Below are 15,471 nucleotides of genomic sequence, written 5' to 3' on the forward strand. Positions count from 1 at the left end.
GTGAAAAAAATTATATATTTCAATATTTCTTAGCTTCATTCCAATTTATGTTTTGGCTTGCTTAATTCAAGTAAAATTACATCTAATACAATGCTACTTAATTTAAATGGCTACTGATGATTTTCATAAATATCAATTTGTTTTACTTTTGGTAACATTTGGTAGTTAATTACCTGGAGATTTCAAAGTGCCATTTATGAAGTTCAGCTATTATACTTGGAAACAACTAAAAGTATTTATTGCAATTTCTGAGATTATAATCTAGAAAAATATGACATACATTAGAAAAGGATCCAAATTAAGTCTTTCTGCTATTCAGAAGCCAGGTCTTGGGCTTAAGATTTGAAACATGGTTTTTGCATCAGTAGAGACAATAATATTTATTTCAAAGATAACAACAAACAATTCTAATACAGAATAGTGCAGTCATATCAAATGTCAAATTTCCCCCTTTATCCCCATCTATTCCCTCCTACCTTGTCAGGAGTGCCTAAAGCGATGCAGAAAAATCCCTTTTATCATCAAATCTTTACCACTGTGGCAAAGAAACAGCAATACTATACTTGGTGAAAAAGAACTCAAAATCCTTGTATGAGTTTATCTATTAAAATATTGAATGATATCCCAAGGAAGAGTGATTTTATGCATAGGTGAGAGTTATGTACTATTTCCATAGAATGGTAGCATCATTTTTTTTATGAACATAAATACAAAAAATACAAATATGATTTATATCCACAAATACACAAAATTGTTTGCTATGCTCTTTACAAAAGGAGACCAAAATGATACAACACATTCAATAATAGATGAAGAAAGAACTTTTGTACTTAATGACACCGTTTCCTATATTAACGCAACTCTATCACCTTATAAGCAGATGCAGATGACCAACTAAATCTGGTAAGCAAAAAAGTCTTCTTATTGTAGATGATACACACACTTTATTTTCCTTTTTATATCCTGAGTGATGTTGTTATACATTGTCACAAATCAACTTATTAGGTTTCATGTTATGTTCACGTCCTACAACCTCAGTATCAAACTATGGTTACCAAAATTATTCAAATGCAAAGATTCATGAATATGTTGATGGGAAAAATGGAAGTTGATTGAATTTTAAATTTTTAGCATAGGAAATTCAAACATTTTTCTTAGAACTAGTCAAAATCATTTGACAAAGTCTGTATATTTGGAGGTCAAGCATGACAAGTGCATTTAACTGTATTCAAAGGGTTTTTTATTTTCTGAAAAAATATAAAATTTCATATCTTACACTACAAAAAACATGTACACAAACCAAATGCACATAGTGTTTCAAATGGGGAAAATACAGAAATACTAATCCTTCCTTGAATTGATGCTGAGGCAGGGATTTGAGATACCCCAATGCCTAGCACAGAACAAGATACACTATACAGCTGTTTCTGATCTGCCTCAACTAAGAGATATTAATAAACATATACTAACAAATTACTGAGTATAACTTGTATTCTCAGACTACTACCAATAAAATTTACATACTTATAAATAATTGAAAAACCACAGCAGCCTAAAGATTTACAAATATGTTGACCACTGAAACCTCTGCTGTCAATATAGTCCAGCCTGAATATTTTACCATCTTCAATTTTTTTTCATTAACATTTAGAAGCAAATGATATTTGATTCTGATCATAAATAGACTCTTTTTTAAAGAATTGGTATCTTCTAACCAATAATTATGTGGTCATTCTCAAAAGGAACATTCAATCATTTATGTGTGAAAAGACATTTTTATAAATCAACAAGGAAAGAAAAGACATCTTATCTATTTCTCTTTTGATACATTACTATATAATTAACAACATAATAGAGAAAAATATTCAATGTAACCAGCTGTGCTACAGAGTTGAAAAAATGATGATGTATTCTAGTTATTAATTTCAAATAAAGCTAGCATTTGATTGTTTATTCAGTATCATCATCATCATCATCATCATCATCTTATTGTATCTACTTTTTATTTACTTTGCATTTAAACATCTGGCAGGACATAATCAAAGACAGTTTACTATTATACTTAGCGTTCTTTTTTTCTTTTAGTAAGAACAAAATGAGAAAAGAATCTTATTCTACTGTAACATCGTACATCTAGTAAATTTCTAACATCTGACTTGAAAAGCATATGCTATCCAATGCACAATTACAGCCAAAAATGTTTTCCACAGGTAAATATCTCTGCTTGTGCTTCTTAGAACCCACTTTAAATGGGAGAAAGAATATTTTTTTTTAAATCTTTAACGTTCACATAGAGATTAAATAGTAGACATGCAACACATAAGTGTTCAACTTATACTAGTTTTTCATTCCAAACTTGAGATGTAGAACTATCTCTTCATCATTGCACACTGGTTAAAAGTTTTTTACAAACTGCATTACGGATGTTCTGTATTGTTTTGGCAACTTGAAAACTAACAATGCTGGCCACATTTTAGTTTAGGTAGAATATTGGAATATAATTTTTACAGTAATCCTACAACTTTAGAACACTGACTTGGTGATTAAAATACAAGAAATAAAAGACCATGCATATTAATTTTTTAAATGGAAAAATCAAAGTCTTTACATTTTTACATACTGTTCATACATTTCAATGGCCAAGAAGAACAATTGAGCATGTGTAATTGTACATGTGAGCAAATGGTAAGATTAGGGGGAAAAAAAGGGTGAATGATAAAAGCAGTAATTGAGTGACTTCAACAGGTATCAGTAAGTTGAAAATTGCTCCCTGCTTGTACTTATTTTTCAAAGTTCAACACTGAAAAAGACCCATCTACTAAATTATTGCTATAATGATAATTATAATAACATTATATATTATTTGACAAATCTCTCTTATGTGCTAAAATTATCTTCTATGCTGTATTTTTGGTTGTTTGGTGGGTGACAAAATGAATCAAAATGATAAGAAATCACACAATCAGGATTTGTTAAACCTTGCCCTGGGTTACTGCCTCACTGCATTTCAAGAGACAGGCCTCTTCTTACTCTACTTCTCACATTTACAGATGATATTGACACTTTCCAATTGGTGACATGTCCAGTGGTGAACAAATATTTTAGAAAGAAATTATTTTCTCTTTTGGGGGAAACAAATCTTCTTCAAAAATCTCTTCATTCTTTCTAAGATAATATTGACATTTCTTAGAAATTCTCAACCAAAGTGAGATACAGATGAAAGCTGTTTATTTTCTTAACTCAATTTACTTTCCAAAATAAACACTAGGTCTGCAAAGTAATCAAATAAATTTGATATAAATTGATTTAGAAGGCATTTTGAAAAATAAGAGGAAACCTACAGTATAACTTCAGGTCACTTATACTCTCTCCTGACCTCTGAATCATCGCTGAATTTATAAAGTTGGAAAATAACTTAGAAAATATCTGTGTTTCTTATAAGTAGTTGTAGGTAATCAACTTTAAAATGTATGGTAGTTTCCCTTTTAAATCAATAGGTCTATTCTTTCTTTGAGTTTCTCAATTCTTATTCTATTGGTTAAATTTGATTGTTTTTACAAAATTCATTAATTTGAAACTCAGCCTGCAAATATTTTGTTCAAAAGGAGCTGGTTTGAGTTTGTTTCTTAAATGAACAAATGCATCTTTAATAATGGTAATTCTTGCTTACTTGTGATTTTATCAAGACAATGTTAAACTTCTATTTTTATCTGGATATTTTACAAAACCAGTAGGTATAATTGAAACATAATTTGTGTGGACCCATGCTACAGTAGACTTCATAAAGAAGTGTAGCCTTAGTTGAACAAAATTTAATACATCTGATAATTATTTACAACTTTTCCTTTTCTGTCATTTTCTTTAACAAAGTCCTACTTCATTTTTTTTTTAAATTTAAAGATGGAAAATGTAGAAAAGAAAGATCTTGCACCCTGAATTTTATTCTTGTATTTACTAATATTCAACTGAATTGGGTGCTTCAAAAAAAGAATACCCTCAATATAATGCAGCCATATTTCCTATGGAATTCATTAATACAGTCTATTTTAATATAGTATACTGTCATTTATAATCATGAGTAGACTATATTTTGTTCATATGTGTGTTCCTTGAATAATTTTGTTATTCCAAAATTTAGATAAAGTAAAATAATGCAAAAAAATAAGATTGTTTCACCAAGGAGCTCAGTTTTGTTCAAATTCTAATGAATTATGTAATTTGTACCACAAATACCAGTTTTCACCAATTGTGGTAAATGGACCATACATTGAACAAATTTTAAATTCCTTAGTAAGGTCAGTTAAATAATACTTTGCATTGGTTCATCAAAATAAATTGAATCCACATAACTGAATGCTATATGAAATTATCAAGCAAATGTATTGCCATCAGCTAATAAAACTTGACGTCTTGAAATAGAGAGAATTCTGAAGAGAAAAAAATATATATATATGTCATCATTCCATTGCTGCTGTAATATCAAAATTTCTAGAGCTGAGCCACAGGGGAAATGGTTACACAGGATTAAAACTTAAGAGTAATGCTTAGTGCTATGTACTTGGATTTAACGACATTAACAGAAGCCTGCACAGTTAAATCCTTCTACATCCTGCTGAAAATGTGCCCTTCGGTGTCAACTTTCCTTGACAGGATATTTTCTGGGAATCAGAAAGGTGAAATTTCTTACAGGGGTTCAAGATTAATGGCTAGAGGTAATGCATTGTCACCCATATCACAATGTGTTTTTAAAAAGCCAAAGGGGATTTAATCTTATAGACATTTCTTGTTAGTGAATAAAGAGATTTAGTAGCTTTTGGACACATGAGAGGAAAAAATACACAAACTTCTGCTCAATTTTGTTTTACTGCTTCCTTTTTCTCTTATTCATATTATACTCTGGAACATTTGTTCCTGTATGTTGATATAATTAAAATGTTACTAAAAATGCAAGCAGGGTGGTATTGCACACATGTGCCAACACACACACACAACTCTAAATTAAATTGATTCCTGGAGTATGCAGCAAATTATACAGTATGTACACACTTATTACTTAACAGTTTCTAGAAGAGCAAGTAAAAGTAAATTTTATAACACAGAAAAATAAATATACACCCTGTATTGTACTTGTTCTTATCAAGCAACATGTTTATACGCTAGTTTCTATAAGTTAATGCTGTGTAACAGCATTTAAAAATTACAAAGGAAGATATCTAGTAAGAAATTATCTAATGATATTGCTCTTCAATACACTTATGTAGACAAATAAGACTTGAAGTAAACTTCAGCAAATTGCAGCTTAGATTAGCCCACAAATGGCTATAAAACTTTTCCTTTCAAGTAGATTCTTAGAAGTATTGAAAGGGGCTGCCTTAATTCAGTCTATAAAGGTGCTATACGTAATTATATTCTTCATGTATAAAATTTTGTGGAAGTGGTAGGAAGGATTTTATTCTTGTAACATAAGGTAATAGTTAACCTCATGTTCTTATTCCATGCAGTTTATATTTGCTTCCTGAAAAATGAAGACACTGAGAGAAAGATAAGAGATTTTAGTAAAACACTGATTACAAATTCTGTGGTTGAATCAAATCTCGTCTAAAGATTAGAAATCACTGAGTTTTCCCTTTTCCCCCTTATTTGTTAAAAAAAATCTCAGGGCTAGTTACAAAGTGCAGATTCATTCACTTGACGAAGTGACATTAAAATGAAGTTACAATGGCACCATCCCATTTACCAGCTGCACCTTCATTTCTTGAAGGCTGTTCATGATCTTCTTCTGGTGACCGACAAGAGTCACTCCAAGCCGTCTTAAATCCCTGCATGAAGAAAGCACACATTGGATGTATGTATTGATTCAATGGGTAGCACACCTCAATATTTCACGCTGTATAAAGGAAAACATTGTGCAGGAACTAATTATGTCACAGTCCCAATTTAGACATACAGGGTCCAATTTTCAAAATCATGTTCCAAAATTGTACCATGAAAATGTGCTTTCAGTCAAAGGAATGTTGATAAAGAGGAGTGATATTACATAAAGAGGCATATCTAATAACGACTTCTTAACACATCATTAATTTAGTGGCACAGATTGTTGAAGAAATTTTGCAAATTCTTACTAGAATATATTTAATTTAAAGAGTACAATTTTATTGAACAGTTTTAAAAATGTGGACCTACAATATGCACAAGCACAATTTTTTTTTGTTAAAAGAAGTAAGCATAAGAAATACAATTTTACAGCTAAGCAGTTGTAGATCAAATTCTTCAAATGACTGTCAGTATAATCATTTTATATAACATAAATCTAGGAGTTAATCATCACTATAGTGCTCTAAATATTTATTTTCCACTTGGAACCCAAAGTACCAGAGCTTTCTTCCTTTACCAAATAAAATACAGTCTCTATTGGCATTAGAGCATTCTAAAGATTACACGCTATCAAAAAGTCTTTTCAACCAAAATATTTTCACATTGGTTCTTTTAAATAGGCTTATTATTTGAAAGGAAATTGCAAATATTTAGGTTTCTAAACTTAGTGCATATTATGATGATCAGGACTAGTGCCTATGGTTTCTAAATGTAATTTCACAGGTATTCAAGAATTCTATTCCCCTAAAATATATAGCTGGCAAAATAATGATCCAGGTATCTTTGGCGAATGATAAACATTAATTAGAGGGAAAAAATGAGCATTAAAATTTCAAAATACTACATGGCAAAACTGTCAAGTTAGATCCTGTTAGCGAACTATTTTAGTTAATTATTTTATTGAACATATTATGCTGCACATAACAATGTTTTACATTTAATAAATGCAATAATTTCATATTATCTTAAAATTCTACAGAATTGGATACAGGAACATTAGAATCATTATATATATAATTGAATAGTTTTTGAAACTCAAAGTAATCAATTATCAGAGGACAAAATTAATAAATGGGTACATACTATGTATATTAATAACTGAAATAATTATTTATTTAAGTAATTTTATTAAATAACACTGTAGATTTCTTTTCCCTTTATGTTTTCTTGATTTCTGATGAAAATTTTAGCAAATGGCAAGTAATAAAAATGAAGCAATTGATACTAAGAATTCTCAGAAAGTAAATATTAAACATTAAATTCAGAAATTATGGCTATAGGACTCCAGAATACAATATAAAAATATTAATAATGGTAGGCATGGAAGATAATCAACAAAACTAAAAGCCAGTGAAAATTCACTTTGATATAAAATCACTATTACTAATTATGATAAACTATAAAATAGCTAGTTACAGACTAAGGTGAAAACCTGAACTATAATCTTGTCTCTTCTACTAAGTCAGAATTGGTCAGCCTTGTCCATGTTAACAGTATAGCTGGATAATCTGTTGCGTAGGGCTGGCTCAAGCATTGTAGTATATCTAGCAGCACACCTGACCTCTGCTTAGTAAATACTAAAGGGGCTGCACCATCCTGTCTCTGCTGTGACAAGACAAAATGTCCCAGACATTGCTGAATGTCCCCTGGCATAATTTCCCCTGATTGAAAACACATTGCAGTAAATATGTAAATAATAGGTGACAATGAAGATATCCTCTTTTATAAGCTTGAAAAATAGAAAACACTATGATACGATTTTTGTTAATCTTTTTTTATAGATAAGGAAAAAGGTCTTAAAGAGTTGAAATCATTAGGATAAATGACACAGTGAGTAGGCAGAAGAGCCAGGACTAAAACCAGGAACCTAATATCAAAGTTGAAACTTTTAATTTCTCATTAATCTGAGATACTATTTTGAGCAAAGTATATAAAATTATATGTGATTATTTATTCATCTGTAAAATGAGAGCTCTATAGATATAATATCAAATATCCAAAATTCTAGAAAAGAGAAGATATTTAATGAAGGGAATGAAACACATACTTTTTGTAACTATGGTAACCTACTGTATACTTTATGGCAGTTTCAGTTGTGAGCTAATTAAAATTCTCATGTTTCCAAATGTAATTTGTGAATCATGAAGAACTGTGCAGGTTTGGGTATTCATGGGAGCTCATTAGCAAACTTTGGCCTTATGTAAATGTGGGACAAACATGGCTAATTTTTTGGGGGGGGGGATTAAATTTCTTGTAAAAAATCTCAACAAGAGAATTAAATTAGTAATTGGAGTTTAAAAACACGTTTTATCATATGATTTAAAAGCCCACAAGTGATTCGGAAGTTCAAAGTTCAAAAGCATTGATATACGTGTCACTAAATTGCAAATTTTGTATGGCTAATCCAATTATAGAGACCAACTTTTGAAAATGGTTACTGTAGTTTACATTTATGACCTAAAAGGAAAGATTTTATAGGTTTCCTCACTAAAAAAGCATGGACTTTGCATATATAATACCAAAACCTTAATTTGCAGTGTGTGTGTTTTCATATTCCAACTCTTGTTTTGTCTGATATTACGAAATCACTAGTGTGCCATTTTTATTTTCATTGTCTTAACTTGTTGTTATATTAAATTCAACTATGACTTAATTCTTTGAAATAACTTTACCATATGAAAGACTCTAGCTCAGTGCATTGGGAATATAATTTTTCTTACATCTATATTATACCTAAGAATGAAAATCTTAAGGAGCTGTACTTGACTGATAAATGCAATTATAATTTTGTGTTTCAGGCAAACAGTATCTCTCATTCCTCAGAACAGTTCATATGTACAGATTTTAAGTTCTATTTATTCAAATTTTCCCAGTGAACTAAGCATGATTTTAATTTCAAAGTCAATTTGTGATCTGATTATCCCCTATGATGCATACAGAAGGTCAGACCAGTGAAATCCCCTATCTCTCTTTGCTCCCGTTTTCTTCCTCTCCCTCTCCCTATTCCCTTTCCTTCTACCCCTACCCCATCTCTCCATGGGGGAAATGGAGTTAAAGAAGAACAACATTACATTTTACATACTGTCATATATTATGTATCTTTAGTGAAATGCTTTTTAAAAAAATCTGACCATGGGCCTCCCTGGTGGCACAAGGGGTAAGCACAGTACTGTGAAGCTTTCTGCAGGCTCTGCAGCATGAGTTCGATCCCTGGCCGGCCAGGGAGCTACCCACATGGCGCAGCAGACCATTCCTGGCTTGCCTGCTGCTCCCCTCAGCAGTGTATTTCAGTCAATCTATCTGTTCTGCTCCCCACTCTGTCTCTGGTGAATCCTCTCACCCCCTGCACCTCTGGCCTGTACCCCCGTTCTTGTATGCATAAATAAATTAACCTTAAAAAAAATCTGATCCGTCAATTCAAAACCTATCAAGTTAATGTGCAGAGCTTCAGAAAACATCAAGATGATAATGCAATACAATATACATATGCCTTTTACAGTGTGATTTTTCATTGAAAAAGTGGGGAAAAAATAAGATCACTTATGCAAATCAAAATTGTTCTCCACCAAAGAGATTTCTTTAAAAATTCTGTTTAATATTTCTCTCTTGATACTACAAAAGATAATTTAAATGGTAACAAAAATATTTCTAGTAAAGGTTTAATAACTATTTTTTTTCTTTTTTTTTTTTAAGATTTATTTATTTATACAAGCACTGGGTACAGTCAAAAGTGCGGGAGGGTGAGAGAATTCACCAGAGCCAGAGCAGGGAACAGAACAGCAAACTGACAAAGTACACTGTTCAGGGGAGCAGCAGGCACGTCAGGAGAGGTCTGTAGTGCCATGTGGGACCCTTGCCAGTGGTTGGGGATCGAACCAGTGTGGCGGAGGCTGCGGGCAGCTTCGCAGCCCAGCGCTTAACCGCTGCGCCACCAGGGGAGGCCCAAGGTTTAATAACTTTAATATTGACAAATGCTTCAATGTATGTTCTTTTAACTAATTTTATTCTCACACTTCAGTGACGTCCAACAATCTCCACATTAATCCTTTGCCCACAGTACAAGCTGGCATATTAAATGGTTAATTTAGAAACAATAATGTGTGAAAAGCTTCATAAAAACAAATATTTTACATTTAATGATGAAGGTTCTGCTCTATTTGCAATGATTTTTGAAAAAAATAGTAGGAAAAGATGCTATTTTGCTCATTTCATTTTTCTATATAGGAAATTTTATAGCTAGGCAAATGTTGAAGTGTGTCCCTTTCATATATACATCATGTTAATTTTATCATGACAACGTGTAATCTTAAGTAATACCCAAGGCCAATTTCAATGGTGATAAACTATATTTCTGCACAGGCATATGAATCTAAACATGACGAAAATAGTACTGTTACATAAAAAGTAGCTTGAACTTTGTCAACAAAGATGTTTAGTTTTAGAAAAGGTGCAAATATAATGAGTTGCCATTGTTGTGGTTACATTCCAGCATTTAAAAAAATATTTCCATCAAATGGAAAACATTGGTATTATGAGGCTAAAATGGCAGAATGAAAAAATGGAGAATAACAAGAGGTGTCTGGTTGATGTTAGAGCCAACTCTTGATTATTTCGGATTTAATTAATCCACTTGTGGGTAAGGCTTTCCCTTATTCATTCTTCTCCCTTCTGCTTTACATATCGTTGTCTTATAACACTGGTATTTAACCCACTAACATTGGCTCGGTAGGAGAAGGGAGGAGAGAGATTAGTAAATATTCACTAAATTTCAATATTTATTCTTTTATATAGTCTTCTCATGCAGATGTATGTTTGGAAATTTTTGGTACACTTAAAAGAATCCTGATAATCATTTCTATATATATAGTACAAGATATTTACATTTGACAAGTGAGAATTTAACATGGTCTGGTCATGATTTTTAATAGATGAGACACTGTGAGGGTTTAAACTAGAAATTTCAGCTAAATTATGTTGAACACAGAGAATAGAAAGTACAATGTGCACTTCAAGTACATAATAAATTATGCATAATGACTATTAACAAGAAATCTATTTGAATTAGTGTGCACAAATTTTGGCTCTGGCCTTAAAAAACTTTCATTTTGTACTTTAGGGCCACATTTAAATAAATCATATTAACAGGAATCTCTCCAGCTTACACAAATAGGTATAATATTAAATTCATTGGATTTTCTCATTTTCTGAATAATCAAAAGTTGGCAGCGCTGGTCTGCAAACAGCTTAAAAAGCAGCTGTGAGTCTCTCCTTAATTCAAAACTTTGGATTCAATTTACAACTCACCTGAAGCTCACAATTCCCCCTGTTGACAATAACTCACTGTACTTATGCACTATAGCACAGATTGTATTATTACTGCCACAACAATTGTTCTAATATGAATATTCTATACAGAACAGCAAGGTTTAAGTACAGAGAAAAGCAGACAGAAATGTCTAAGATTGAAAGTCAGTTTCACTGAATACACTTTGACTCTAAGAACTCATAATGTTTCATTTCCTTTCCACATTAAGCCATGTACTCATGTGCGACAAAAAATTCATAAAGAAATAAAATGAAATCTTTACGAAGGAATTTTTACCGAAGACTGTGGTTCTAAAAAATTTTATTTTTTGCTCTTCTTTTTCTAAAACCACTATCAAAACACATTTGATGGCACAAATTACACATATCTTTTCTACTTTAAATATGTGATAGTTTGATCTTTTGCATTATTGATTTTAGCTTTTTTCTAAGCATTTACTGCAGGTATTAAGGTATTCTTCACCTTGTAGTTTTTATTATGCCCTGGCAATAACATTGATGGTAATATTTAATATTTTATTAAATACAACACTGCCACCACAAAATTATTATTTAGATATTGGTTAAGACCATGTGTTAAAAAAAATCATTATCAGCATGTTTTAAGACCTTGGTTTGCTTTTACTGCTACCCCAGGTTTATTTGCACAAATAAATGATTGACTTTTTTGGAGAAGTGCAAGCAAAATATGCAGATAATTTTTTCTTATATTCCTGACCAAACAAGTAAATCACTATTTCCTATCCTGTGAATTATTTAACATGCTATTTTGATAAATATATTGTTACCAAATAGGAGAGATGCCGTAGACAAGAGGATATGTATTTTAAAAAGTACTAGACTTTCCAAGAATTATTTTCACCAGAGTAAAAGGTTTGCAGGCCCAGTTCCTAATAAGGAATGTATTATTATGGACCCCAAGAATCTGAAGCAATTGACATGGAAACCAACATTATCTGAACAGAAAGGTATCAGTAAATCTCCTAATTTCATTTTACTCTGCTGATCAGAGTAAATTAATTTAAAAAAAAAACCCACAATATTTGAAAGGAAGCAGTAGGCCACAAATTACTAAAATAATATATACAGAGAAGAAATTGAACCAATTAAAGAAAAAAATTATAGGAGAATAGAAATAAGATGGAGAATCTTCTTAAAAAGATAGAAAAAGCTACTAAGGTTTAAAGGAAAAGATAGAAAATAAAAAGAGTTTGGGGATAGAGGGACACAGGAAAGTAAAGAGAAAAAAATTAAAAAGAAAAAGAAAAAGTAAAACCATGTTGCTAAAATAGTCAACATATTTATAGTATTTTGAAGTCCAAAGAAATAAAGTAAAATATAGTTCATGTTTAAAAAAATTGTGATTATAACTATGCTGTGAAGAGAGAAACAAAAGCATAGGGGATGTAAATGTAAATATATATGTGTTATTTTAATAAAAAAAGAGACGTTGTTTAATGCAAATAGTTTTATTATATATTTACAAGAAATCTGACATTGGGTAGAAGAAATACCTACAGTATCATTTTAATATAAAATGACAAATGACTTTAATAAATTAAAATGACCATTTTTACTGAAAAATTAAATAGCAATCATGTAAAAATAGTTTTAAATTATCAGTAAAATTGTCTGTTTACTATTTTAAATATAGCATAAGTGAGTTCTCTGAGTGTCCAAAGAAATAATGGGCAATGCATATATATCATTAAGTAGATATGATTTGGAGTGATAGTAAAAAATGAGATTCAGTAAATTAAGAGAGCAATTTTAATTTAATTGGTGATTTTAGGTCTTTTTAGCTATAGACATGAAATAAGAGAAATCCTGAGAATATGATATTAACTGGTGACAAATGATGGTACCCTGTTACCTTTTGTGTGGATGTGGAGTGAATCAATGAGTCAAAGAATGCCAGAATAATAGAAATGGTGAGAGAGAAATGCTCAATGCTCACACTACATGGAGTGATAGAAAAAGCACTGTGGATTAGTATCTTAGAAGGATCTACCATGTTCTAATCCTTACAACAATATTTTAACCTTTGAATTTGTAAGGTAATTTAGAATAAGTTAGCATTATATTCACAGGTTAAAACATTATTAATGTTAATGTAATCTAGATGGAACCACCATAACGACAGTTAATTTTCACAAATAACAAATATTAGGCTAAAATAATTACACATACAGAGTATATAATAAAATACAAACAACTTACAACCTTAAAGAATTTAATATTTAACTCTAGTGATCTTTATTTAATAAGGTTTAATAAATTTTATCTTAAACGTGCAAACAGAAAAGGGCACAATTGGTTCCACTGAGATTATACCAAATAAATCAGAGGCAGGATCTGATATATCCTTGGATCACAAGAATATAAGGTGCACCACTTAGAGATTAAATGAGATTCCTGCCTGGGAAGCTTTGTTTAAATGATTGTTACCTGGATAATCATCATAGCCAAAATTTAAGAAAAATGTTTTGTCATTATGTAGGACTAGCCACACCAATTGTGCTTACAGCTTGTTTTGTATTTACATTCAAATAACATAGGTACCAGTATAAAAACTTTGTCAAGAAAACATCTTTTCCACGACACAAAATACCAATATTTTGCCAAGGAGTTGTTATTCCAGTTATTTAAATATTCAAATGCTATTTATTTGAAGCAAAGAAGCAAAGATACTGGTCACAAGTAGCATTAACCATGCAGTTGTTAACAATACAGGCTATAAAAGAAGAGGCTTCTTTGAAAGCTGCCACACATAGACAAAGATTAACTGATTTCCCTTGACCTCATCCAGATTGGTTTCTGAACAATTTTCCTCACCCCAGCAATTATGTAAAAATTATCAGAAAAATTACTCACTCCAAGGTCACCTGAGCCACAGCGTCCATTGAACTGTATCCATTTTCCATGAAAATCTCTGTATATCGACCCATTTTGATTGCTTCTAGCCATTCACCAACTGATCTGTATGCCCCAGATCCCAGTGGGCCATGTTCTGCCAATAAGTTAGATACTCTAAAACATATAAAACAAAAAATATTAAAAGTAACATTTTTAACTATTTTATAACAAACTCTGTAATACCAGTTCATAGTCAATAGACTTTGTATATGGATATGGATACATTTATAAGGAAAACTAAACAAATGTTCACATGGAAAAAATAATTCAGGGCCTCCCCTGGTGGCAAAGCTGGTTGAGCGCAGGACTGTGAAGCTGTCCACAGCCTCTGTAGCACCGGTTCGATCCCGGCCAGCCATTGAGGGTCCCACATGGCGCAGCAGACTTCTCTGGTCTCGTCCACTTCTCCCCTCAGCAGTGTATTTAGTCAAGCTGCCTGTTCTGTTCCCAGCTCTGTCTTTGGTGAATCCTCTCACCCTCCTGCGCATCTGGCCTGTACCCCGGTTCTTGTATAAATAAACAAATAAATAAATGAATAAATAAACGAATAAATAAATAAATAAATAAATAAATCTTAAAAAAATAATTCAAAATACACAATAATCTAATCAGATTGTTTCTCTATTAATAATTAGTAAGGGATTATAATGGATTAATAAGTAAACTTTCTGTAATATAAACCATTAGCTTAAAAATCCATGTCATGATTGACATGTATTTGCCTATTATTGTTTTGTTTATAAAAGCAACACAAAAAAAAACGGCCTCCCTCGTGGTGCAGCGGATTGAGCGCTGTGCTGTGATGCTGTCTGCTGTCTGCTTCCCACTCTCTCTCTGGTGAATTCTCTCACCCTCCTGTGCCTCTGACCTGTACCCCAGTCCTTGTATAAATAAATAAAATCTTTAAAAAAAAAACACGAAAACACAAAAATGTTACCAAGTATTTATAAATGGGATAATTTATGTAAAACCAATTGCTTCTGGACTCTCCAGAGAAAGTCATGCTCATTTAAGCTAATTTCCCAGAAAGATCGTAAATTATTTATTCTTTATTTTATGCTGTTACATAAGGATGTTTGTTAATTCACTTAGCTAGCAGAACTTGAAAATATAATGGAACCCCAAATACATAAGTAAACAATCAATCAAACCATGCTCTTAACTTCATACTCTTTGGCTAATAGTAATGATATGATAATAATTATATCATTTCTGGAAATGTATCTTAGGAATTAATCAGCTAAAATAGCTAAATATACATGCATACCTTTTCACTAATGAGAGCAAACATCAAAAACAATTTAAATGTCCATCAATGGGAGTTTACTTAAATAAATTTCAAGCATAAGATATAGG

The 15,471-nt window shown here is 31.4% G+C and overlaps 1 protein-coding gene across 7 annotated transcripts in view; it reads right to left on the minus strand.

Annotated features, from left to right (window-relative positions):
- Positions 1 to 301: 301 nt before the first annotated feature.
- Positions 302 to 15,471, minus strand: part of EPHA5 (EPH receptor A5) — a 323,325-nt gene continuing 308,155 nt past the window's right edge. For 6 of the 7 annotated variants that reach the window (XM_054688281.1, XM_054688279.1, XM_054688280.1 and 3 more), the window contains 2 exons: positions 14,074 to 14,229; positions 302 to 5,819 (listed from right to left, as the gene is read on the minus strand). In XM_054688281.1, coding sequence (XP_054544256.1) covers positions 5,714 to 5,819; positions 14,074 to 14,229 — 262 coding nt within the window. In that variant the 3' untranslated portion in view covers positions 302 to 5,713. Of the gene's footprint in view, positions 5,820 to 14,069; positions 14,230 to 15,471 lie in introns of those variants that run through there. The other variant, XM_054688283.1, reaches the window with a different exon arrangement.

The sequence above is a fragment of the Talpa occidentalis genome, unplaced genomic scaffold, assembly GCF_014898055.3.
Source record: "Talpa occidentalis isolate TD23 unplaced genomic scaffold, MPIMG_talOcc4v2.1 talOcc4.6, whole genome shotgun sequence".
In the NCBI taxonomy this organism is placed as follows: Eukaryota; Metazoa; Chordata; class Mammalia; order Eulipotyphla; family Talpidae; genus Talpa; species Talpa occidentalis.